The following is a 27,570-nucleotide window of genomic DNA, read 5'->3' as shown; positions in this document are numbered from 1 at the left end:
AAGAGCTACATCTGATGGAAACCGAGCACAGTTCATCACCCATCTAACACCATCCCTAAATCAATGCATCTTCTTACGGAACTTTGTTTGCACCTTTTCAACAGCATTATTGTGGTTTAAGTGCCCCCTTGTGGTGAATATACATTTACCATGCTCACATTCTCCGTTCCTATTTTCTTAAAAACACATTTCTAATTATCTCTTATCTCTGTTTCCTGTATTATCGTGTTGTTTGATAATGCGACGTGTCACTTGGCATCCACGTACGTTTCAAAAGGACAATCCAAAGAGCATACATTTTGTATTTATTTATTGGGCTATAATAACAGTGTTCGTACCATCCATCGAGATGTCTAATATTGCACAAGAGTCTGCCACTGCTCATATAACCAAAACATTATGATGCCATAATTGGAGAACAGGACTGCTTGGAGTAAATATAAATGAAGTGATAAGTAATCTTACCAGCCAGAGTTATACTCGCTACACTGCTGTAATTCAGCTCCAAGCTAATTTATTTGTTAGGTTACGATAACAGATTATTGGGTTGCTTATTGGATACAAGGGGTTGTGAATTGATGTTTTCCAGCATTGGTCTGGGAACTTCAGCTCGATTAAAAAACAAACATTGGACCTTCCAGGAAGATGCATTTTCACTCTAACACATTCCAGAGATCATTCGTAGATCAAAAACCGACTACAAAACTATCAAAAGAGGCACGTACAAGGCAATGTGCTTGCACTGAAAGAAAATAAAACCAGAACGGCACTCGGTAGAGAGCATACCTCCACCAGGCTGAACAGTTTACGTTTTGTATCCCAACGATAGACCGGATATGGATCCGCACCTTGACCAACATCTAATCGACTTGTTCTCATCACCTAAGCAAATCATCCACCAATTTTTGTCATATTACATCCACAACTTTTTGAAATATCAGCACCCTTGATACAACAACCTCCATAGATTTCAATAGGCTTGCCAAGGCGCAGCAGGGGGGCAAGGGACTGGAACATCTGAGAGCCAGCTCCACATCGCTCAAGTTCAGTGAAGTGCCTCTGCCTGTCTCTGAAAATACCATCGCCGTATTTCATGCTTTGCACAATCTATCTCACCCTGGTATCGTGTAGTTATGCAGCAACTTGTGATGCAACGTCTTGTCTCGTGTGGAATGAACCAGGATGTGAGGAACTGGTCCGAAGCCTGTCTAAGGTGTCAACGAGCAAAAGTACAGTCAAATGGTGACACTATTAGTTACCTTGGCATCTCCTGATGCCCATTTTGATCACGTGCATATTGATTCCGTCGGCCCTCTTCCATCATCTGGCGATAGCACATATCTACTCACATCTGTTGACTATTTTACGAGGTGGCTGGAAGTTATTCCAATACCCGACATAGCAGCGGAGACTGTAGCTAAAGCCTTTTTCCAGATGGGTTGCAGTGTTTGGTGCCCCATCCATTATCATCACTGACAGAGGATGACAGTTTGAGTCAACGCCTTTTAAAACGCTGACCAAGTTACTTGGAAGTAAACGCACCAGAACTACTTCTTACCACCCTCTGCAAACGGGTTTGTCGAATGGTTCCATCCACAGCTTAAATCCTCAGTCAGAGCACAAGCAGACCTACATCGCTGGATGGAAAACCTACCGGCCGTGCTTTTGGACATTCGTGCCACAGTGAAAGATGATCTGGGTTGCAGTGCAGCAGAGTTCATTTTTGGATCAACTATTCGCTTTCCTGGGCAATTTGTTGCCCCGACCAACATTCACACCAGTTTGGACCAAAGCAATTATGTTGACAGACTGAGGACAATGAGTGAGTTACATCACATCACACCAGAGTTCAGCAGAGTTCCACACATCTGCACAAATATATTTCGTCTTGTACCCATGTTTTTGTACGCGACAACACTGCTAGGGCTTCCCTGCAAACTCTCTACCAGGCCCCTTCAGGGTCATTACCAGGAAGGACAAGTTTTTTTCATCCTTGACTTTAATGGGAAGTATGAAACGGTCAGTTTAGACAGCTTCAAGGTCACCTACACAGATAAAGGGTCTGATACAACTCATCCTACTGCTATAAAAGAACAAACTGTAGCTACATTGACTCCACTGTTTCTGTGAACCTGCACACGAGACCACCAAGTTCAGCCCAATCCAATTCTGCATCAACCTCTTTGCCACCACCAACTGCGTTGGATGTGAGGTAAACTCATTCCGGCAGACATGTCCATTGGCCTAAGAGATTTGTGCAAGCATTGAATTCAGGCTGAAGTCTGAAGTCTTTGGTCATCGCTCCAGGGAGAGGTCGTGTAGTGACACGAATCTTTCTTTACTCTAGATAATAGCGGAAATCGGGTCGTGATAAGAAAGCAGTCGTGTGAATATTATTGGTCAATCAGTGGAGTCCTTTGAAAGAGCCAATGGGTGTTGGGGACAAGAGGCCCAGAGAGCTCGTCTCACACACGTTTTGAGCTCAAAGCGAGCTTTTCCATGCAATGCTTCCTCATTTTATTCACGTCACTCAACACATCAATATTTAAGTGACCTTTGTTCGACACCATCACGACCATTGAGTGAAGCGGATTTCCGTTTGCTTGGTTGAACAACCATGACGACAATGAACAAACAAACAAACACTCCCTTCTTTTTTCGTTCACCGCCATCTTAAAGCCACTTCACTATTAACGGCTTGAGAGATGAATTGAAGGATTTTTTTTTTAATCAACCATACTTCATTTGCAACACGTCATTGTGTTTTAAATGCGAGTTTTCTTTTTGACCTGTACTAGTTTAAATACTGGTTTAAACATCATCACCATAACCAGCCTACTAAAAGGGAACATCACAGTGTTACATATCGTTTTGGGCTCAATCTCTCAATGGTGAGGAGTCAATTAAGAAAATTAAATTATTCTTGTGTACTGATCCAGATTTTCACCAAAATCTAATCAATTTGTCCTTGTCACACACCCAACATGTCCACAAATTTCGTCTGAATCCGTCCACAACTTTTTGAGACGTCCTGCTCACAGACAAAGAAACAAACTCCGAGTAAAACCAAGTGGTGGAGCTAATAAACTCCACATTTTTCTGACAAATGGAACAAGAGTTTGTAGTCATGGTGAAACGATGCTCATAAAGTTTATACCAAGTGTTATCAAGTTTCCCTCGAGGATCAGCGGGACCTTAATTCCACTGCCAATGCCGAGGGATTTGAAGGTCGGTCACACCAAATTGGAGATAAAGGGTCTGTATGTTGACATGTCCTGTGGCACCCCGTGCCATCAATGGCTACCTAGTAAGGAGCTTAGTGAAACTTTAACCCATAGTTTTAAGAAACTTTCTCTATTCAACGTGTTTGGGACTGTTGGACAGAGTGGGGTGAGAGCTTTAAATATCTTGGATGAACAACTTCTCCTTGGCCCGTTAACATTTTGCAACTACATGGGAGCGTACACTGGATCAGCACGTCACTGCGTCCTTGGACGACTCCTCAGCACCATTCCGACACACCACTGTGTGCTACGGAATGAGGTGTTTTTATGGCGGCCGGATTGCAAATTCTGCCACCAACCTCGTTGAGAGAGGACCCAGTACCCTGGTACTCATTTCGCCAACCTCGGAAGGATGACAAGCTGAGTCAACCCCACCTGGTATTAATTCAACAGCTGAACGGGATTCAAACTCAGGACCTTCGGATTCCAAGCCCGCCACCCTAACCATTCGGCCAACACCAGGTATACTTTCCATAAGGCCTCAATTAACATTCAAATGAATCGTTCAGTGCTTATTTTATGGGTGAAGCAAAACTGCCCAAACAAGGAAAATATTTTGCACTCATTCATGCTTTGTATACACAATTCTAACAAAAAAAATGAGGCAAGAAAGACATAAATAACTAGAGTTTCCAGGGAAGCAGAACTCAACTGAACTGACTGGACAACTTTAATGCCGGCCTATGGTGGCCATTTTGTGACAGATCGGGTTGACATGCGACAGCAACTTACCTTGTGTGGTAAGAGTCTCACATACCAAGTTTTATCAAAATCCATAAATATTTGTGGACGATAAAGTCTTAACGTCGTTTCGGAGCTGAAAACAATATGGCGGCCTATGGTGGCCATTTTGTGACGGATCGGGTTGGAATGCAATAGCAAGCTACCTTGTGTGGTAAGGGTTAAACATTCTAATATTTGTGGACGCTAGAGTGTTAACGTCGTTTTCATGACCAAAAACAAAATGGTCGCCTAAGTCCGCCATTTTTCAACGGATCGGGCTGAAATGTAATACCAACCTGGTCCTTGGGGAAAGGATGATGCATGTCAAGTTTGATCAGAATCGGTTGATATTTGTGGATGCTGGAGTGTTAACGTCGAAAGGTTAACGGACGACAGACGACAGACGACAGGGTTCAGTATGTGATGAGTTAACAAGTCTTAATAAGGATTCGATCAAAATAACCACCCCACTCCAATCTTCATGCACATGCCATCACAGCGAGCAACAAGAACATCACTCGGTGGCGTGCATGCCTCCACTAAGCTGAAGATTTTGCATCCCACTGATAGGCCAGATCTGCATCCAGACCATTCGTCCTTGTCACACACCAAAATCAAATCAGCTTGTTCTCGTCACCTACCCAACTCATCCACCAAGTTTTGGCCTAATCCATCATGCGAGATATTGTTTTTGGCCCCTTTTCTCTCATTGGTGAAGAATCACTGAAAAAATTATCACATCTGGATCCGTAAACCAATATCTGATCAGTTAATCCTTAGCACACACCCAACCTGTCCACAAAGTTTTGGCCGAATCCGTGCACACGTTTTTGAGATATCCTACACAGAGACAGACAAACAAACAGAGGTGAAAACATAACCTCTATCCACCTTCAGTGGCGGAGGTTATGAGAGATGGTTAATCAATCGATGTTTATTGAACATTAAAAAAAACAAAAAACAGCAAGACCAAATCCAACTTGCTGTTAAAGCTGTTATTGGATTTAGAACAATATGTACCACAAGGTGTATCTACTGCTGGGCTTACCACTTTATATAAACGTATCTACAATAAACGTGCAGAGTTAACCCAACAGGTTAATGAAAATTGAGAAGAAACCCGGAAGAAAGAGGGGAGGGAGGGAAGGGGGTATAGTGAAAATTAAGATTACAAACACAAAGTAAAGTGCAGTCACACTGGTAACACGAGTTGTTACACTGGTTGCGGCCAAAAGAGGAACGCCAGGAAGTTCCAGGTGACAATCACGTCGTCAGCACCTTGTCTGCACAATAGTAACTGTTGAAGTTCAATCTCAGTAAAAAGTCCTCGAGGTGGGGCTGGTATCCCCTCTGCACCAGTTTAACAACCACTGCCCGGGGGGAGGAAGGGGGAGCAGGGGGGAGAAAGCCATACCATCCATTAGACATGAGCACAGGCACAAAACTCTCCCACAAGATTATCTAAATAGAACCTACACCACCCCTCTAAAATCCAAAACCCCTGGCACCTTCCTTGCACCAATGACCATTAATGGAAAAACTGCTACCACATGATAAGGGTAAATGTAATGTAGCTACTCATTGATTTTGTTTGTCTGAAATAATTAGCAATCTGCACTGAATTTGAAAAAAATCAGATTTGTTTGAATATGCAAAGATCCTCTTGTCGTATTTCAGCTTTCCCAAGTGTATGTGTGTGTTTTATATAATGCAAAGTGTGGTCCGTGCGTTCGGCTGTCTCCCATTTCCGGTGGCCGTTTCTAGTGGCCTCTGCATTTGAAAAGGTTCGCACAAAGCTCAACATTCAACCAGATGAAATGCATATCAAACGAGATACGTTTTAAACCATTAAACCTATACATTTACATTTTAAACCATTTACACATTAAAGATGCATTATAAACCTAAACATGGAATTGTGGTTTGTTTATTGACAACGTGTTAAGATATGACCTGGGCTGACAGGATGGCGTCGAGGTAACCACACGCACCTCTAAAAGCTGTCTAGCCTGGGTTCGAATTTCAGGCCAGCTATAAACTGTCTGAAAGGGGACCGAAAAACAACAACAACCACGGTTCCCGAAAAAGGCCAACCCCCGCTTTGCGGGGAAAAATGGCCTCTAAAGGCGGTTATTTTTTTGTTTTTAAATAAACTGTCATCCTGGTGTTTCACAGATTGGGTGAATCATCAATGTGTGTGCCGTCCCTCAGATGGATGTTAAACTGGGCGTAACACCAGCTAGAATTTTTCACCCCTCTCTCCCCCCTTCCCTTCTCACTCTATCCACCCCCTTTCTCTCTCACTCCCTCTTTGGGATGGGGATTGTAGGAGAGAGGGGAAGGGGTTGGAAGAGGGAAGGTAAGGAGTGTGAGAAAGGAGGGGAAGGGGTGGAGTGCAAGTTCGGAGGGAAGGGGTATGGTGGGAGGAGGGAGAAGGGAGGGGAAGGGTGGGAGTCCAGAGGGAGTGGGGTGGGAGGAATGGAAGGGGTGAGGTGGGTGTTCAGAGGGAGGGGGTAGTGAGGTGGGAGGAAGCAGGGAACAGGGTGGGATGAGGGAGGGGAAGGAGTGGGAGGAGGGACCCTGTGTTGTCCGGCAACGTCAGGTACCTTTGCTAGTGAAATATAAAACTTGCCCATAGACAGCCCACATATTTTTTACGAAAAGTCTATCCCAGCAGTCTTTTTGTTCATCTCTGTCACTCTCATCATCAACCAGTTCCACAAACCTCACTCCTCCAAGTCTCATCAGCTTGTTTATTTGCCATCCTTGCAACCCTTACCTTTGTACAAGAAGTTGGAATAGTTCTTGAAGGCTTCAAATGACTCCTGCAGTGCTCTGAAATTTGGGTGGGAAATAGATCCCTGTTGGCCCAGGTCCCATTGATGTGACACGAGCTCATTTCTGAATTTCAAAATCACTTTGAAAATGCCCAAAATTACATTCATCACAGGAGCTGCTTTGTCCGTCAGCAGCGCTCTGCCAAGTAACAGACACAACGCAAGATAATTACAAGTGGAACCACAGCATCATGTTATCAGCAGGAAATGGCAGCGATGCTTTGGGACTCGTGAAACAATTACACATGAAAATGCTTTGGGAATTGTGGAACAATTACACATTAAATCATCGATGAAGATACAACGACAACGCTCAGTGGAGAAAAATAAAATACAATTAGGTCCCCTTCAATAAAGTGCCATAAAGCTTTATAAAATGTATGCACCCATTTATCCTTAATAAAAAGTTAAAATAAAAAGTTAATAAAAAGTTAATAAAATATAATAAAAAGTTAAAAGTTATCCTTAATAAAAAGTTAACCTGGGGGAAATTAAATATTTATGTATCTACACAGTCCAACAGCTAGCCGTCTAGGTTTTGTTACCCCCGCCACCCAAGGTGGATAGAGGTTGTTTTTGCCCCTGTTTTTTGTTTGTTTGTGAACAGGATATTTCAAAAAGTTGTGGATGGTTTTGGCCAAAAATTTGTGGAGAGGTAGCGTGTGTGACAAGGACGAAATGATTCCATTTTGGTGAAGATCTGGATGCAGATCTGGATCTCAGAATTGTTTGAGTGATTCTTCACCATGGAGAGATGGGGCTAAAACCGATATATAGCAGGATATCTCAAACATTTATGGACTGTTTTGGACAAAACTTGGTGGACAGGTTGGGGGTGTGACAAGGAAGAATCGATTCATTTTTGGTGAAGACTTGAATGCGGATACGGATCAGATAATTTTTTTTAGTTGTTCAACTGATTCTTCACAATTGAGTGATAGGGCTAAAACCGATATGTGGCATGATATTTCAAAAAGTTGCATTGAGCTTATGACAAAGCTTGGTGGATGAGTTGGGTAAGTGACAAGAACAAGCCGATCAGATTGTGGTTCAGGTCCGGATCCAGATCTGACCTATCACTGGGATACAAAGCGTAAACTGTTCAGCCTGACGGAGGTATGCTCTCTACTGAGTGCCGTTCTAGTTAGATTCTCGGCTCGACTATAAACTCTCAGACTGGTGCTTCATAGGCAGGAGATCATAAAATGCACCATCCCTTAGATGATGAAAATTAAGCATAAAGCAGTGTCGGCAGTTAAATTGGCAACTGCAGCATCAATCAGCCTAAATAGGCTGTGGAAGCCTTTTATTAGCAAATCACCAATATACACACACAAACACACACGCACACACAAAGGACGAGGGCTAGAGAGCCAGAAACATGTCCAAAGATTGCTGGAAAGTTGCCAATAACAGATTACTAAAGCCAACTGAGGACCAATGAAAATACTCAATTTGCATATGTATATACTAGGAAAGGCACTCGGCGTCGCTGGGCAACGCAGTCGCTTCGTGATGGGAATATTGAGAGAGGAGAGGGAAGTGGGAGGGGATGGGGAGTAGGAGTGTGAGGAAAGAGAAGGAGGGGGAGGGAGGAGGAGGCGGGGAAGAGAGGAGCGGGTGGAAGTGGGGGTTGGGGGGGAGAGGGAAAAGGGGTGGTGGGAGCAGAGAGGGGAGAAGGAAGTGGGAAGAGGAGGGGCAGGGGAGGAAAAAGGTGAGGTGAGTGGAAAGGGATGGGAGAGAGAGAGAGAAATAGGGGTGGGAGAGAGAGGGAGGGAGATGGGGGGGGTGGGGCAGAAGAGAGAGAGGGATGGGGGAGGGGAAGGGGAGTGGGGACGGAGGAAGGGGGAGGTTACGTTATGCTTAAAGGCACCTCCCTCCTGCACGCACACACGCACACACACACACACACACACACACACACACACACACACACACACACACACACACACACACACACACACACACACACACACACACACACACACACACACACACACACACACACACACACACACACACACACACACATATATATATATATATAGATATAGACAGTACTGTACAGTATATGTAAATATAGTGCCCTCTCATAAGTATTGGAACAGTGAAGTCAAATTTATTATTGCTATATATAAAATATATATTGATTTGAGATCAAAAGATCGATTTCGTGCCACGCGGCCTAGTTTTTGAAGCTTCCGACCTTGAGGCTTGGTTCTCTCCGGGCATCCAAAGCGGTTATTTTTTCATTCGTGTGTTTGTCAAATTTCAACTCGTTATTTTTTCGTCCATGCGTTATTGTTTATTTATAGTTAGTTTTGGTTTGAATTTCCTGTAACTCGTAATTAATTAATCGTGTTCTGCTCCGCGTGTGCGGCCTTGTACCTCCGTCGGTGTTTGTTAACTTAAGTCCCCTACATCGTGTTTTGCTTGGCTCTTAGTTTTTTCCCTTCTAGCCCGAACATAATACTCTTTGTCTAACGTTTTAAATCCCCACCCCAACCCCCCCCAAAAACAAAAAAAAAACAACAAAAATTTATTTTCCTTTCTCCACGTGTGCTGTTGTCTCATCCTGTACTTTCTGTCCAGGTGTGCTGTTTGCCCCGCCCCCATTATCTCCTTGCCCTGTTCACGTGACTCGTGGTGGTCCCTCTCGGCCCTCCCCCCATTGGTATTTTGTGCATATAAGATTGTTCACGGTTCTGTTTAAATATTATTTAAATATGTTTAAACTTTCCCTTTCAGTGTTTTATTCGGTGGTATATTACAACACGCTGTTTTTCTTCCTATTTAAAAGGCTTTTTTCAATTTCCTCTCCAACTCATTCCACGTCAAAAAAAAGAAATTCAATCTCTTATACGTCTCCCTCACTACATGGTCTAAATTCACATTCATTCCACCCCTCCTCCATCGTTCTGAATCGGATTGCTAACTTGAAAATCACAACAAACCCAATTTGTTATCAATGTTCGTCTTTCATTAATCATCCACTTCCTAAACTCCCCTCTTGCCCCTCCGCTCCAAATCCCCCCCCCCTTGCACCTACACTCCCCCCTTGCCCCTCCACTCCTAAACTCACCCCTTGCCCCTCCACTCCTGAACTCCCCCCTTGCCCTTCCCCTCCTAAACTCCCCCCTTGCCCCTCCCCTCCAAATCCCCCCCCTGCCCCTACACTCCTAAACTCCCCCATTTCCCCTCCACTCCACTCCTAAACTCCCCCCTTGCCCCTCCCCTCCTAAACTCCCCCCTCACTCCTCCCCTTCAAAACTCCCCCCCAACCCCTCCCATTCAAATCTCCCCCCCATACCATTCCTCTCCAATTCTCCCTCCTCCCCCTCAAAGCTGCCTCCTCCCCACTTCGTCTCCCTTCTATCTCATACCTCCACCCCCCCCCCCAACCTTCTACTTTCCTCTGCCCCCCCTCAAACAACCCCTCACTGTGCCTCATCCCTTCACCATCAAACCTTTCATCCTCCTCATCCTTCCCTTTCTTGGAACTCTTCTGTAATCTCTGACACACGATCAACTGCTCTCCCTACCTCCCCCTCTCATCCTTCATCTTACCCTACTCCTCCCCTCCCCTGTCCTGTACCCGATGCTCCCCCTCTCTCTTCATCAACGGTATGGACCTCAAACATCTGGGGCCTTCGCTCAAACCTGACTGATCTCTCCATATTGGTTGCTTCTGACAATCCAGACTTGATCTGCTTAACAGAGACTTTCCTCCTTCAAGATGTCTCTGATTCCTTAATATCTCTTCCTGGTTACTCCCTCCTCCGGTATGATAGACATGAGCCTCGTCCTGGTGGTGGGGTGGCTATCTTTATCAAAAACTCTCTTCCTCACTCTCCTTGCACTGCCCTCTCTCCTCACCCCCAGGGGGACCTCTGGCTACGGCTTCCTCTCCGCACCCACCCTTTGTTCATATGTGTTCTGTACCGTCCTCCAAACAGTGATGACTCCATTTACATTTCACTGTCTGACAACATGGACCAACTTCTATCCACTCATCCCAACTCTCTCTTCCTCATATGTGGTGACTTCAACTGTCATCATGCCAGCTGGTTGGGCGTGGGTTCCTCTCTCACCAGTCATGGCACCTCAGCAAAGGACTTCTGTGGCTCAATGGGATTGACACAATCTGTCAATTTCCTGACCCGGATCTCAGCCAATGGAGTGAGTATCTTCTCTTCTCGACTTGGTTATGACAAACTTCCCTGCTAATGTCTGCTCCTCTTCTTCTGCTCCAATCGGTTCTTCTGATCATGTGCTTGTCAAAGTGGACATCTCTCTGGCCATTCTCAGAGAGCCTCCTCAGCGTCGCCGAGTCTGGCATTTCACTCAGGCCGACTGGGACGGTCTTCAAGCAGCCATCAATCGTCTGGATTGGTCTCCCATCTCCACTGCCTCTGACATCAATTCTTCCAAAGCAAACTGCTCTCTCTCATGCACAGATTTATCCCATCTCGTCTTCAGTTGTCTTACCCTTCCTCCCGTCCATGGTACACTGAATCTTGTGGTGAGGCAGTTGCCCTGAAACAACTTGCCTTTGCCTCTTGGAAGGCTAATCCAACTGAAGGCAATCTCAGTTCCTTCCACCAAGCTCGGAACAAGTGTGTTTCTACCCTCAGGAGTGCCAGGAAGCACTATCTCTCCACACTCAAGTATGAACTCTCAAACCTGTCTCCTTCCTCCAAATCCTGGTGGCGTCTGGTCAAATCCGTTTCTGGTGTTTGTTCCCCCTCCATCCCCTCCCTTACCTCAAATGGCTACACAGTTGACATCGCACGTGACAAAGCCGAATGCCTCAACTCTGTGTTTGCCTCAAAATCTTTAGTCCCAAACCCATCTCTCTCTGTTCCCACCTTTCCCAGTCGAACCCAACTGCTCCTGGACTCTGTGTCCTTCTCTCCTGACAAGGTGGAGGAGTTTTTGTCTAACCTTGACTCTGATTCTGCAACTGGACCAGACGGCATCAGCCCACGGGTCCTAAAATCCTGCTCTGCCGCTCTATCTCACCCTCTCTCTGTTCTTTTCACCCTCTCTTTTGCTCAACGTCATCTGCCAGCATCCTGGAAATCAGCGAACATTACCGCTTTACACAAAAAGGTGCAAAAACATATCCTTGCAACTACAGACCAATCAGCCTGCTCCCAATTATCAGCAAAGTCATGGAATCCATCATTGCTTCGGATATCAAATCCTTCCTCTTCTCCAATGGCTTGATCTCTGATCATCAATTTGGTTTCAGACCAGGTCACTCTCCTCTGGACATGCTGCTTCTGCTGTCTCAACAATGGATGGAGGTCTTCAATGCCAAACAGGAAATCAGAGCTGTCTCCCTTGACATATCACGTGCCTTCGATACGGTCTGGCACCCAGCTCTGCTCACCAAACTCTCCTCCTATGGTATCCATGGAAATCTCCATGCATGGCTTGCGGACTTCCTCTGGTCGTAGTCAACGTGTGGCCCTGAATGGATTTCTCTCATCTCCCCTTCCTGTTCAGGCTGAAGTTCCCCAAGGCAGTGTTCTGGGCCCTGTGCTTTTTCTGGTCTTTATCAATGATCTCTCCGACTCTCTGGAAAATCCTCTCTATCTCTTTGCTGATGACTCCACTCTCTGCCACTCCATTCCTCTTCCCTCAGATCGGCAGTCTGCAGCCTCCTCACTCTCTGAAGACCTGGACAAAATCACAGACTGGTCAAACAAGTGGAACATGTCTTTCAATCCTGACAAATCTCACACTCTTACGATGTCTCTCCGAAAACATCGACTGGACAACCCTCCCATCTACTTTCTCAACTATCCTCTCCAAGAAGTTCTGTCGCTCAAGCTTTTGGGTCTCACTATCTGCCATGATCTTTCTTGGGAAAACCACATTTCCAAGCTGGCCTCCAAAGCCAGTCGCCGACTGGGCATCCTCCGTCGTGCGAAGTCCTTCCTAGGCACACCTGAGCTCCTCACCACATACAAGGCTTTCATCCGCAGCTCAATGGAATACTGTTCCCCCCTCTGGGCCGGTGCTCCTGCCTCACACCTAGCTTGGCTTCACGCTGTTGAAACCAAAGCTTTCAGAATCATTGGAATCTCCCGCGATTAAGCTATCTCTGAGGGCCTTTCACTCACTCACCGCAGGCAGGTAGGTGGTCTTTCTGTCTTCTACCGACTCCTCTCCGGCCTTGCTACCCCAGCTCTCTCTGTGCTCTGTCCCCCAAATATTCCCACAGGTCACACAAGATCTGCCAGCAACCCTCTGATGGTTAAACTGCCGAAATCTCGGCTCTCTGCTCACCTTCACTCTTTCATTCCTCTTTTCTCCCGCCTCTGGAACAAACTCCCACACTCCTTTCAATCCCACTCCTCCCTCCAGGTCTTTAAAACAGCTGTTCATCACCATCTCTCATCTTCCCCCATCCAAAACCTTGATCTTTTCTTCCCCCGCTAATTCACCCCAGATCCACCTTGTTTGAAATTCCAACTTCTTTCCTGGAAGTCCTGGCAGTGTCCATATGTTTTATACCTCTCCCACCCCACCTTCCCATGCCTCCCCCCCCCAAAGCCCTCTCCCTCCCACAGATCTTTCGATGTCTCCATGTCTCTCGGTCCCTGCTCTCAAATGTTGTGTTTGTGTCCTTCCCCCTCTCTCCCCATCTTGTCTACCGCTCCCGATGTTATATGTTTTAGGTGTCGGTTTGTCTTTCTGTGTGATTAATGTTCGCTCTTTCACGAGCCTCGATCTTGTATACAAAAAAAAAGAAGAAAAAAAAGAAGAAAAAAAAGATGAATATGAGGCAAAAGTACAGAAGGTCAGTTTTTATTTTTTGGTATTTATATGAATATATGTTTTACCATTTTAGAACAATAACAGTCTTCAATCTCCCTCCTCCCACCCCCCCCCCTCTCCCCACCACTTGGCTCTCCTCCCAGGAGAGCAATAACAGTCTTCAATCTCCCTCCTCCCACCCCCCCCCCCCCTCCCCACCACTTTTTGGGTAAGCATAAGCATTGGAACAGATCAACTTAAAGTAAATTAAAGTAATATAATAGTTAGTATTTGGTTACATATCCCTTGCATGTATCGAGCATGTGACCCATCGATATCATCAAACTCTTCACTCTTGGTATCTTTGAGATGCTTTGCCAACCTTTACTGCAGCCATTCTCAGTTGTTGTTTTTATTTTGAGGTTTCTGACTTTAGTCTCCTCTTCAGCAAGTGAAATGCTCCATTGGATTACAATCAGGAGATCGACTTGGTCAGTCTGAAACCTTCCACTTTTTTCCCCTGAGGAACTCCTTGGTTGTGTTAACAGTGTTTTGGGTCTGTGTCTTTCTGCATGGTGAAGCGCTGCCGATGAGTTTGGAGGCATTTTCTTGAACATAGACAGACAAAATGTTTCTGTACATTGCCGAATTAATTCTGCTGCTGCTGATGCTGCCATCATTAGTTACATCATCATTAAAGATGAGTGAGCCAGTTCCAGAGGCAGCCATGCAAGCCCAAGCCATGACACTACCTCCACCATGGCTCACAGATGAGGTAGTATGCTTTGGATCAGATGCAGTTCTCCTGCCTTTCTCCTGTATTTGTTATGCCCAATTGTTGTGCTATGGTTCTAATTGAATTAATCTGTTATTTCAGCTTCTAAATTGCTTGATTTTCTTTCTTAGACATTTCTCTGGTCTTCATGTTGGTGTTTGCCTACGGATTCCAAAGGTAGACTCCCAAGGCATAATCAAAGGGTAAAACCAAGACGAGACATTCACAGCTCTTTTATGTCTGAACAATCAATGCACCAAGACCAGAGATCAGCCAGCTTGAGTACCAGCTTGCTGGGATGAATGATCCCGGGGTGTACCCGGATTCAGAATAGGTACACCGTATCCCTGCGCATCGTAAGAGGTGACCAAGGGTTGGTGTGAGGAAGGGCATCCGGCCATAAAAACATTGCCTCAAACAGGGAACCATGATTGTCATGGGGCCCGCAAGGCTAACCCCCGCTCTAGCGGGGAAAATGGCCTTAAAACGATCATTCATTCATTCATTCATTCAATGCACCAAGAAACCTGAGCACCCAGCGACACCTGTCAGTCATCTGTTCCAATAGTTATGCACATCTAAAATGGGGGAGAAGGGAGGGGGGGGGGGACTGAACGTAAAAAGTGCTATTGTTCTACAATGGTAAAACATACATGTAAAGAAATACGAATAAATATAATCTGACACTCTGTACTCTTGCCTCATATTCATCTTTTGATCTCCAATCCAAATTTATTGAGTACTAGCTGAATGCACCCGGCGTCACCCTGGTTCTTTTTGAATGAATTTAATCTTCTGTGCAAAGGTCTGACGCGAGCCCAGTATCGGTTAGTGCTCAAAGATTCCTTGTTCTTTCTTCTGTGGGGCCCCGTGAGAGAGAATTTTGAAAGCATGTGTTGCAATCAGTCAGATATTCCTATTAAGTGCATGAGTTGTACTTCAAGAGAATTTTGAAAGAAGAAGAAGAAGATTTATTGCGAAATGGGCCCAGCCCGGCCGAGGCGGCCTCGACCGGCCTCGCCACCTCGCCGATAACCTTCCCGGGGCCCGTCCCGACATTTTTTGTTTCACCGGTTTCCTCCTATCTTTCACCGTTCAGGAGATTAGCGCGTGCAGACAAACAAACAAACAAAAACTTACTTTTATACATATATAAGATAAGATATAGCAACAATGACAAATTTGACACAAAGCAGTACCCACATTGTTCAAGTGGTCACAGCTCAAATCCGACGCCAGAGCAAAAAGCACTTCGATCAGACAAAAACATTGTATTCTTTCAGTATGTAACTTGTGACTTGAACCAAGATTACACTGCTGTAAAGGGAATGAAATGTTTCATTCATTTCACATCCCATATCCTATTGCAAGATTACAATTTCAAATTGAGTCATGAGTTTTAATGCATAAACGAACCTGAAAATGGCATTGTTGAGGTACTCCGAATATGCGCGACATAAATCATCAAGGTTGGAAATGGCACCAAGTCTCTGACGGAACTCGCTCCATGTTACATGCAGTATCTGCGTCACAATGTACTCTTGAATGACTCTCACGAAGTGTTGCATCTCTTGGCGAAACAGGTGTAAGCCACGGAACTCGGCGGATGTTGCCGCATGATCCACCAAGTCTGAAAATTCATGAACAACTCAATATTAAGCAGAAAACACTTGTGGTTATTCTTTCGGTTCTTCACAAGAATCATTATAAAATGGCATAATATCAAAACACAATACAGCAGCCTTGACAGGGAGAGGAGATGAAAGGATTTCTTGGAGAACCACACGATGGCTACAAGAGTAGAGGAAGTCAGAAACCCAAGAGTGGAGTTGGCCTTGGATGTCGTCGGCAGAGAGTTTGGAGAGCAAGGCGGGATGTCGGACCGTATCAAAAGCTTGAGATATGTCCAGAGAGACGGTCCTGATCTCATGTCTGACATTGAGGAACTCCATCCATTGCTGGGAAAGTAGAAGCAGCATGTCCAAGGTGTAGTGACCTGGTCTGAATCCGAATTGGTGATCTGAGATGAGGTTGTGTGAGGAAAGGAAGGGTTTCATATCAACTCCGATGATGGATTCCATGATCTTGCTGATGATTGGAAGTAAGCTGATGTGTCTGTAGCAAAGGGGGTCCGTTTTTGCACGTTTTACGTAATGCAGTGATGCTGGCTGATTTCCATGCAGATGGGAGATGACCTCAGACAAATTATTGGGTGAAAAGTGCAGAGTGAGAAAGTGCAAGGGCTGCAGAGGAGGTTTTTAGGACACATGAGGTGATGCCATCCTATCCAGTTGCAGAATCATAGTGGAGGGATGCCAGAAATTTCTCCACCTTCTCCTCCACCTCCACCTTCTCAGGTGCAAAATGCAGCAGCAGTTGGGTGCGACTGGGTATGATGGGTACAGACAGTGCGGGGTTGGCAACGCAAGATTCGTAAGCAAACAGAATTGAGCTTTTTCACGAGTGGAGCCGGCTGTGGTGCCATTTTAAGTGAGGGAAGGGATGGGGTGGGGGAGAGTCCTACAGATTTAACAAGGCGCCACTAGGTTTTCGAGAAGGGAGACAAATTTGAAAGTTCAATCTTGATGATAGACAAATGTTTTCTGGCTCCTCTTTACGAAAGACACTGGGATCTTTAACGTCCACCAAGTAATGCTGACAGATGGGACGCCCAGTTTAACGTCCACCCGAGGGATGGTGCACATCGATGCCTCACCCTTCTCGTGACACATGAGTACAACAGTTTGTTGCCAGGCCAAGATTCAAACTCAGGTTACACAGCTACGCAGAGGTGCAGATCTGTCGGCCATACTGCCAGCCACGGAAGCTGAAATGTGGTGAAAATACTGGGAGCATAATTCTGGCATGTCCTATGTCCCAACGATGCCTTTATAATCCTCCTGCATAAGTAAATATTAACCGCACAATGCTAAAATGTACCGTATTAACTTTTTCCCATGATTCATGTCGTTCACCCTCACGGAAGTGCTTTGTTGGGTGCCGGGATCATGCACAGCTGATATTATGAAATGGTTGATGTAATCTTCGCTTTTGACTTTCTTGGTTGCAATTTTGAGGCATTTGAAAGTGTTGCATTCCTTTCACAGCCAATATATATATATATATACACATCATGTGACTCTGACTACTATTCGCATTTGAGTCGATCGGGGAAGGGCTGGGTGGTTGAGGTCGTTACAAAAAAAAGCTTCACTAATTTTCGCTGAAGACAAATGAGAGCTTCAAATTCTTCTGTTTCGATGGTTTTAGAATCCCAAAATGTGGAATTATAACCAATGCCTTGATCGCCATGGTAGTATCTGAAATTCCACAAATGGCCACAAAGTAACCGATGAAACGTCACAAAAAAGATTACAAGCTCATCACAAACAGAGGAATGAGGCCATTGAGGTGGTTAAGAGCAGAACTGCAACTCTGACGGTTCGAAAGTTCCGATGGGGCAATGTGATCAACGGGGTCGGTGGTCTTTCTGTCTTCTACCGACTCCTCTCCGGCCTTGCTCCCCCAGCTTTCTCTGGGCTCTGTCCCCCCAATATTCCTACAGGTCGCACAAGATCTGCCTGCAACCCTCATGTTTAAACTGCCAAAATCTAGGCTCTCTGCTCACCTTCACTCTTTCATTCTTTCATTCCCCTTTTCTCCCGCCTCTGGAACAAACTCCCCCACTCCCTTCAATCCCACTCCTCCCTCCAGGTCTTTAAAACAGCTGTTCACCACCATCTCTTATCTTCCCCCATCCAATACCTTGATCTTTTCTACCCCCGCTAATTCACCCCAGATACACTTTTTTTTTTGAAATTCCAACTTCTTTCCTGGAAGTCCTTGCAGTGTTCATATGTTTTATACCTCTCCCACCCCCCCCCCCAAGCCCTCTCCCTCCCACAGATCTCTCGATGTCCCTGCTCTCAAATGTTGTGTTTGTGTCCTTCCCCCTCTCTCCCCATCTTGTGTTCCGCTCCCCTTATTTTGTGTTTTATGTGTCGGTTTGACTTTTTGTGTGATTAATGTTAGCTCTTTCACGAGCCTCGATCTTGTATACCAAAAAATATAAATAAATAAATAAATAAATAAAAACCGCATGGTCAAACGATGCAGGAAATGCAGAATTTGGTCTCGTTGCCAACCGGAAGGAATTCACTCATTAGTTTCACAACAGTATCCCTTGCATCCACATGCAAGTAGAGGTGAGATACCAAAAATCCACACAGCAGAACGAGCAAGTCATTACAAGGTCATCGTTTGAGTGCTTCCATGCGTGAGCAAAATCAGATAAAATATTCAAAATATTCTTGGTTATTTCATGACATTTCAATTTCACGTTTTCACATCACTGCCACTGTCAGCAGACCCAACTGTAGATTTGTATTCATACACAGTGTAAAATTAGAACAGGGAAAATGAAAACTGTACCGGAATGCTGCAGGTGAAACCAAACGTCTTTCAGAGTCCACACCATCCTCTTCAGCTGAAGCATGAAGGAAAACAGTCGGTTGTATTTCCCGATGCAAGACTCTGTTATGACGATGTTGGCAGGCCACGGCACCTGGAAGCAAACATTTCGCACACACGCACTCTAACAATCAGTTGTGATGCCATTTTTGTTGATCCAGAGGCAGAGCTAAGGGAATGTGGTTAACCAGCCATTACATGTGTAACGCACATTCGCGAGTGCATGAAGAACTTCATCCCACTTCAGCAACTGTGCCTGCATGGCTCGTTTCGTACGCACGCCACTGTCCCATTCACAGTGCACTGTTAATCGGTATCCATAGGATATTTCTGCGCCGTGGTTACGTGCACATCATACACGGGCCGTTGTGTCACACACACACCAACATGGACAGTCGTTTTTAAGCAACTAGGGGGCCCGTTGGTCCATTGTACCAAATTTTCATTGCTCTTCATGGCCTTGCAGCATACCTGCCTGCCAGACTCAGGGGGGGGGGGGGGGACTTTTGGGTCCTCGGGGATTTTAGGTCATCAAGTACTTTTTGGGTCCTTGGGGGACTTTTGCGTCTTTGGGTCATTAAGGACTTTTGGGTCATCTGGGTCTTTTGGGTTCTCGGGGTCATCAAGGACTTTTGGGCTCTTTGGGGACTTTTGGGTCATCTGGGTCTTTTGGGTCCTCGGGATCTTTTGGGTCCTTGGGGATTTTGTGGGTCATCAAGAACTTTTTTGGTCCTTGAGACTTTTGGGCCATTAAGGACTTTTGGGTCCTCGGGGACTTTTGTGCCATTAAGAACATTTGGGTCATCAGGGTGTTTTGGGTCTTTTGCGTCTTTGGGTCATTAAGGACTTTTGGGTCATCTGGGTCTTTTTGGTCCTCGGAGTCTTTTGGGTCATCAAGGACTTTTGGGCTCTTTGGGGACTTTTGGGTCATCTGGGTCCTTGGGGACTTCGGGGGTCATCAAGCACTTTTTTGGTCCTTTTGGATCATTAAGGACTTTTATGCCATAAAGAACTTTTGGGTCATCGGGGGTCTTTTGGGTCCTTGGGGTTTCAAGTGCTAAAGGGTCTTCCCAGGTCGAAGAGGTCTCAGCAGTCTGGAGGGTTAAAAGGTACATTTGAATAGTGTGTAATTAATTAATAAACGTCAAAACGTATGTGCGACACGACACGACACGACACGACACGACACGACACGACACACACACACACACACACACACACACACACACACACACACACACACACACACACACACACACACACACACACACACACACACACACACACACACACACACACTAGACGGAATGAACTCGGTGTTAAGGAAGTGAACAACAGCATGTTGCTAAATATGGTTTTTGGGAACATTCGGATTTTCATAAAACCATTAGCATAGCAATTAATGAACAAATAATTAATAAATTAATAATAAAAATTAGCATAGCACAGCAATTAAAAAATTAACGCAACAGAATTTGAGAACACCATCATGCAAAGCAAGTGTCACATGAGTAGGGGAAGGCGGGGCAAGCTGATCATAGGGGTAAGTTGAGCCACCACCTCCCAGCCAGTTATGAATGAGTCAGACTTTGTGGTGGCGCCATCTATAGATGCCCCATTGCATAACTCCAAATTCTGCCATTGTTTTCTAAATTGAAACAGAAACCAGTGTTGCAGAGGGAAAAATCCGATTTTCAGCCATAAAAGTAAAAAGGTGTAAAACAGGTAAGTTCACGTTTCTTCCATATGCAGCATAGATATAATATGGATATCAGATGACAATTGTTAGTCCAGGTATGTCTCCATTCTTGTCATAGACTTTAATACGATGGATGCATAGAATATGTGTGTATGTGGAGACGTCTCAGAAAGTTCAGACTGGGGTAAGTTGAGCCAGACCCTACGGGGCAAGTTGAGCCATTCCCGTAGGGTCTGGCTCAACTTGCCAACTCATGTTGGTGGAGATAATAATAATTAGCATTTATAATGCGCTTTTCCCCAAAGGCTCAAAGCGCTTACAGAATACCATATTATTACCCCGGTCATTGGATACATTGCGAGCCTGCACCACACTGGGTGTACCATCTCCACTCCCCGGGGAGCATTCCTTGCCGTGCTGCCATTTCAAGCGCTCCGAGCAAAGCTCGGGCAAATGTGCTGGCAAATCAAGATTTGTGCATTACATTGCTCGGGTTGATGTATTGAATGGAGAGGAATTTCAGTTTGAAGGTGTCTTCCTGCAGAAGGTTGCTGGAAAAGTTGGATCTGACAACCCAGTGTTTGTTCCAAACCCAAAGGATGAAGCAGGATTTGAACTGGAAGACATCGTGCGTAAGCTGCCACAGCCTAAGTGCGTTGGCAGTTCTGCCCGTTGTTCTGGACAGCTTGTGTTCAATTGTGACTTGTCAGTTTGGCAGCTTAATTGACTTGATTTCTGACATGTTTTAGTTTTAGTTCCAGATCCAAATGATGAAGCTGGCATTGATGAGCAAGATATTGTGCCTTAATTGCCAGTCTGACTGTTGGCCTTTCTGGGTGTATTTGGGACACTTTTGTTTTATTGTGACTTAAAACTGTGGCAGCTGTTTTCAACTCAATCCAGCTGCCACATTGAATTATAACCATGAACACAAGGCACATGTAAATATTTCGTTCAGTGTTGTAACAAGTACATTAAATATTTTTCAGGCAGACCAATTTTTGTACTTCAGTTATCTTTATTTTGGGCAATGATCAACTATTTGGGATACTTTTTGTTTAATTGACTTGAAACTGTGACAGGTGGATTGAGTTGACTTTTCTTACCACAGTTGACAATCTTGTTTTTCTATGAGAGTGACTCAATTTGTTCGTAACTGATTACTATAACCATGAACACAAGGTAATCATTTCGTTCAGTGTTGTAGAACTTTACAACATTAAATATTTTTCTGGCAAAACAATGGTTTTCTACTTTAGTTATCTTTATTTGGGGCAATGATCAACTTACCCCTATGTGGTACAACTTACCCCAGAGGTTGGATCAACTTACCCCTCAGGTGGGGCAAGTTGAGCCATTTGGCCTCCGTTTTTTCAAAGGTCACAGTGACTTTCAGTGTGGGGATAGAAAGTAAGAACTAGCTACAAAATGTTTCCCAAGGATTAAATTAGAAGGCAAGATACTCATTTGTGCAAGATCATCAGTAAGTTCAGTCCTAACATTCCAAGAACAAAAACTGGCTCAACTTGCCCCGCCTTCCCCTATGTGGCCTGCTGTGCAACATGAAGTAACATAGAAAAACAAAAAAGTGAAGTAAACAATTTTTTTTTTTACAGTTATTTGGATGGACGTAATGACGAGGGCACGTAAAGGAACACAGACTGACAGTGAAATGGCCAAGGAAGTGCAACACTGGGAGTCAGCCAGAACTATAATTCTTGGAACTTGGTTGTTCATTTGCAAGCCATGACGATACATGGCAAAAGTACACGCAGTGTCACTCTGAAAACCCTTAAAGACCCCGTACCTCTAAAACCCCCAAAAGAGCCTTTAAAACATTGAAAACTCAAAATACACCAAAGACCTAAACAACCTCGAAAACCCTTAACAACCCTGAAGACCCAAAATACCCTGAAAACCGTTAAAGACCCAAAATACATTAAACACCACGAAGACCCCAAAGACTCGGATGGATGCTAAACTGAGCGTCCCGTCTGTCGATATTCAGTAGTGGACGTTAAATGGGAGTTCCGTCTGTCGGTATTCGGTAGAGGACGTTAAATGGGAGTCCCATCTGTCGGTATTCAGTGGTGGATGTTAAACGGGAGTCCTGTCTGTCGGTATTCGGTGGTGGACGTTAAATGGGAGTCCTGTCTGTCGGTATTCGTTGGTGGACGTTAAATGGGAGTCCTATCTGTTGGTATTCAGTGGTGGACATTAAATGGGAGTCCCATCTGTCGGTATTCAGTGGTGGACATTAAATGGGAGTCCCATCTGTCGGTTTTCAGTGGTGGACATTAAATGGGCGTCCCCTCTGTCGGTGTTCAGTGGTGGACATTAAATGGGAGTCTCATCTGTCGGTATTCGGGGGTGGACGTTAAATGGGAGTCCTGTTTGTCGGTATTCGTTGGTGGACGTTAAATGGGAGTCTCGTCTGTCGGTATTCGGTGGTGGACGTTAAATGGGAGTCCTGTCTGTCGGTATTCAGTGGTGGACGTTAAATGGGAGTCTCGTCTGTCGGTATTTGGGGGTGGACGTTAAATGGGAGTCCTGTCTGTCGGTATTCGTTGGTGGACGTTAAATGGGAGTCCTGTCTGTCGGTATTCAGTGGTGGACGTTAAATGGGAGTCCCATCTGTCGGTATTCAGTGGTGGACATTAAATGGGAGTCCCATCTGTCGGTTTTCAGTGGTGGACATTAAATGGGCGTCCCCTCTGTCGGTGTTCAGTGGTGGACATTAAATGGGAGTCTCATCTGTCGGTATTCGGGGGTGGACGTTAAATGGGAGTCCTGTTTGTCGGTATTCGTTGGTGGACGTTAAATGGGAGTCTCGTCTGTCGGTATTCGGTGGTGGACGTTAAATGGGAGTCCTCTCTGTCGGTATTCAGTGGTGGATGTTAAATGGGAGTCTCGTCTGTCGGTATTCGGTGGTGGACGTTAAATGGGAGTCCTGTCTGTCGGTATTCAGTGGTGGACGTTAAATGGGAGTCTCGTCTGTCGGTATTTGGGGGTGGACGTTAAATGGGAGTCCCACCTGTTGGTATTCAGTGGTGGACGTTAAATGGGAGTCTGTCTGTCGGTATTCGGTGGTGGACATTAAATGGGAGTCCTGTCTGTCGGTATTCGTTGGTGGACGTTAAATGGGAGTCCTGTCTGTCGGTATTCGGGGGTGGACGTTAAATGGGAGTCTCGTCTGTCGGTATTTGGGGGTGCACGTTAAATGGGAGTCCCACCTGTTGGTATTCAGTGGTGGACGTAAATGGGAGTCCCGTCTGTCGGTATTCAGTGGTGGACGTTGTTAAATTGGAATTCAGAATCATTGGAATCTCCTGCGATGAAGCTAACTCCGAGGGCCTTTCACTCACTCACCGCAGGCAGGTTGGTGGTCTCTCTGTCTTCTACCGACTCCTCTCCGGCCTAGCTCCCCCAGCATCACTGTGCAGACTATACTGCAGCGCCCTCGCCAAGACTGCATTCAGCACCAATGGCTCTGGCCCCCAAATATTCCTACAGGTCGTACAAGATCTGCAAATAACCTTCTTCTGGTGAAACTGCCAAAATTAAGACTCTCTGCTCACCTTCACTCTTTCATTCCTCTTTTCTCCCACCTCTGGAACAAACTCCCTCGCTATCTTCAATCCCACTCCTCCCTGCAGGTCTTTTAAACAGCTGTTCACCACCATCTCTTGTCTCTTCCTCCATCCAAAACCTTGATCTTTTCTACCCCCGTTAATTCACCCCAGATCCACTTTTTTGAAATACCGACTTCTTTCCTGGAAGTCCTAGCAGTGTCCATGTGTTTTATACCTCTCCCACCCCTACCCCTTTCCCATGCCTCCTCCCCCCCAAGCCTTCTCCCTCCCACAGATCTCCCGATGTCCCTGTTCTCTACTGTTGTACTTGTGTGCTTCCCTCTCTCCCCATCTTGTCTCCCGCTCCAATTATTATACGTTTTATGTGTCCGTTTGCATTTTTGTGATTAATGTTAGCTCTTACACAAGCCTCGATCTTGTATACAAAAAAAAAAGACCTCAAAGATCCTTGAAGACCCCAAAGACCCAAAACATTCCGAAGATCCAAAGGATCCCGAACACCCAAAAGACCGGTGCCTGCAAATTACCTGTCGGGTACGCAATACGTGTCTCTCTGTCTCTGTCTCTCTCTTTGTCTCTATCCATAATCACCACAAATGATAGCTCAAGTATGTGTGTTAACTGTCTGGTTAAATTTGTACATGGAAACAATCAACATTTACTATCATTGCAAATGGACGGAGGAATTGACAGGCAACAACCAATATCTAAACAAAGATGTCAGGATGGTTTCACATAATACTCTCTTGTGACCATCCCTCATCCCTACCTTGGTTGCATTCGTTTTGGCAAATCATCCCTACATGCTTTTACATTTTAAGAAAAACTTTTTTTTAATTACTTGTCAATAATAACGATGATGACAATGACACCATTTGCACCGTGCATGTGCAGAGGATTTCACAGGTATAAGTGAGGGCTGAAACCAACAGGACGTGATTTTGTATAATGGGAGCCAATAATACCATGGATACCGTTTATTACCTTCACCAATGAAGGTGGGCGGAGGGGAGGTTATGTTTTCACCCCTGTCTGTCTTGTCTGTCTGTATGTTTGTCTGTGAACAGGATATCTCAAAACGTTGTGTATGGATTCCGACTAAATTTGGCGGACAGGTTCGGAGGGTGACAAGGCCAAAATCGATTCGATTTTGGTGAAGATCTGGATACAAGAATTCTTTTTAAGTGATTCTTCACCACTGAGTGATTGGGCCAAAAACAACACAGAACATGATATTTCAAAAAGCTGTGGACGAGTTGTGACACAACCAGATGGACGAGTTGGTTAGGCGACAAGAACAAGCCGATTCGATTTTGGTTCAGGTTCGGATTCAGATCTGGCCTATCAGTGGGATACAAAATGTAAACTGTTCAACCTGGCAGGGTATGCTCTCTCCCGAGTGCCATTCTAGTTTATACATATACAAGTAAACTCAAAGCACGGAAAGTAAAATTATAAATTATAATGATCAACTATGTTTCAGGAACAGGTAGTACATCGCATGATCCATATTACACATTATAAAGTGCATTTCTTCATGCACATATCCTTTCAAAAGTGCAGCACAATGATAATATGCAGTTGTGGCCAAAAATATTGGCACCCTTGCACCTTTTTCAAATAACTCACAATATTCTCGAAAAAGAAGTCGAAATTGACAAAAGTATTTTGTCTCCACAATTCTTTATTTCCCTGTTAATATTACAAGCCTGGTGTTGGCTTAGCGGTTAAGGTGCCGGCTTGGGATCCTAGGATCCTGGGTTCGAATCCCGGTCGATCGCTGAATTAACGCCAGGGGGGGGGGGGGGGGGGGGGTTGACTCAGCCTGTCATCCTTTCGAGGTCGGCAAATTGAGTACCAGCTTGCTGGGATGAATGATCCCGGTGTATACCCCGGTTTAGAATAGGTACACCGTATCCCTGTGCATCGAAAGAGGCGACTAAGGGTTAGCGTCAGGAAGGGCATCTGGCCATAAAAAAAAAACATTGCCTCAAACAGGGAACCATGATTGTCATGGGGCCCGCAAGGCTGACCCCCGCTCCAGCGGGGAAAATGGCCTTAAAACGATCATTCATTCATATATTCCTGTTAACATTACAGAACCTTTATTTTTGATTCAGAACTTAATATAATCCATTTAAATCAGAAAATAAAAAGAAATGGCATTGACAAAATTATTGACACCCTCGACTTAATATTTGGTAGCACAGTCTTTGGACAAAATAACTGCAGTCAAGTGCTTCCTATAGCCATGAATGAGCTTCCTACACCTCTCTACTGGCAGTCTGACCCACTCTTCTTGTGCAAACTGCTTCAGTTCTCCCAGATTTGAAGGGTGCCTTCTCCCAACTGCTGTTTTAATATCTCCCCACAAGTGTTCAATGGGATTTAGATCTGGACTCATTGCTGGACACTTCAGAACAGTTCAGCGTTTTGTGTTGAACCATTCCTGGGTGCTTTTTGAAGTGTTTGGGGTCATTGTCCTGCTGCAAGACCCATGACCTTCGACGGAGACCCAGCTTTCTGACACTGGGTTGAACATTGCGCTCCAAAATGCCTTAGTAATCTCCTGATTTAATGATGCCATGCACACATTCAAGGCACCCAGCGCCAGAGGCAGCACAGCAACCCCAAAACATCACTGAACCTCCATGTTTGACTGTAGGGAAGGTGTTCTTTTCTTTGAAGGCTTCATTTTGTTTTCTGTAAACACAGAGATGATGTGCTTTCCCAAAACGCTCTAATTTGGTCTCATCTGTCCACAGGACATTCTCCCAGAAGGGTTTTGGCTTGTTCAGGTGTGTTTTGGCAAACTCCAGTCGGGCTTTCTTCTGTCTCTCTCTCAGCAGTGGGGTCCTCCTGGGTCTCCTAGCATAGAACCCACTTTCATTGAGTTGGCGACGGATGGTGCGAGTTGAAACTGTCTTTCCTTGTGTCTGAAGGTCAGCTTGAATCTGTTTGGCAGTTGATCGAGGTGCTTTCTCCACCATTCAAACAATCATTCGCTGCAATCTTCCATCAAGTCTTCTCTTGCGGCCACGTCCAGGGAGGTTGGCTACAGTGTCCTGGGCCTTAAACTTCCTGAAAACATTGTGTACGGTGGACACAGTAACATCAAGGTCTCTGGAGATGGACTTGCAGCCTTGAGATTGTCCATGCTTGGCTACAATCTTGTATCTGACCTCCTCAGACAATTCTCTGGTTTTCTTTTCTTTCTCCATGCTCATTGAGGTACACACAGTGACACAAAAGAGCAGAATGACTCCTTTTCTTTATTAAAAACTGGTTGAATGAGTGATTTTTATTTTGCAGGCACCTGCAACACACCGCAGGTGAGTTCAATTCCAAAGTAAAGGAGAATCACCTGCTTGAAATCTGATTATTTCTAACAACTTCTAAAAGGTGCCAATAATATTGTTAT

General features: G+C 45.1%; 1 protein-coding gene across 1 annotated transcript in view; it reads right to left on the bottom strand.

Annotated features, from left to right (window-relative positions):
- Window positions 1-4,987: 4,987 nt before the first annotated feature.
- Window positions 4,988-27,570, bottom strand: part of TUBGCP6 (tubulin gamma complex component 6) — a 119,291-nt gene continuing 96,708 nt past the window's right edge. Inside the window, 4 exon segments of the mRNA XM_068131302.2 lie at window positions 4,988-5,377; window positions 6,787-6,983; window positions 15,804-16,017; window positions 18,819-18,951. Of these exon segments, the coding sequence (XP_067987403.2) occupies window positions 5,271-5,377; window positions 6,787-6,983; window positions 15,804-16,017; window positions 18,819-18,951 (651 nt within the window). The 3' untranslated portion in view covers window positions 4,988-5,270.

The sequence above is a fragment of the Myxine glutinosa genome, chromosome 11 (assembly GCF_964187855.1).
Source record: "Myxine glutinosa chromosome 11, kmMyxGlut1.1, whole genome shotgun sequence".
Classification (NCBI taxonomy): domain Eukaryota; kingdom Metazoa; phylum Chordata; class Myxini; order Myxiniformes; family Myxinidae; genus Myxine; species Myxine glutinosa.
Note: the sequence above shows the minus strand (reverse complement) of the source record. Positions and strands in the feature narration are given on the sequence as shown.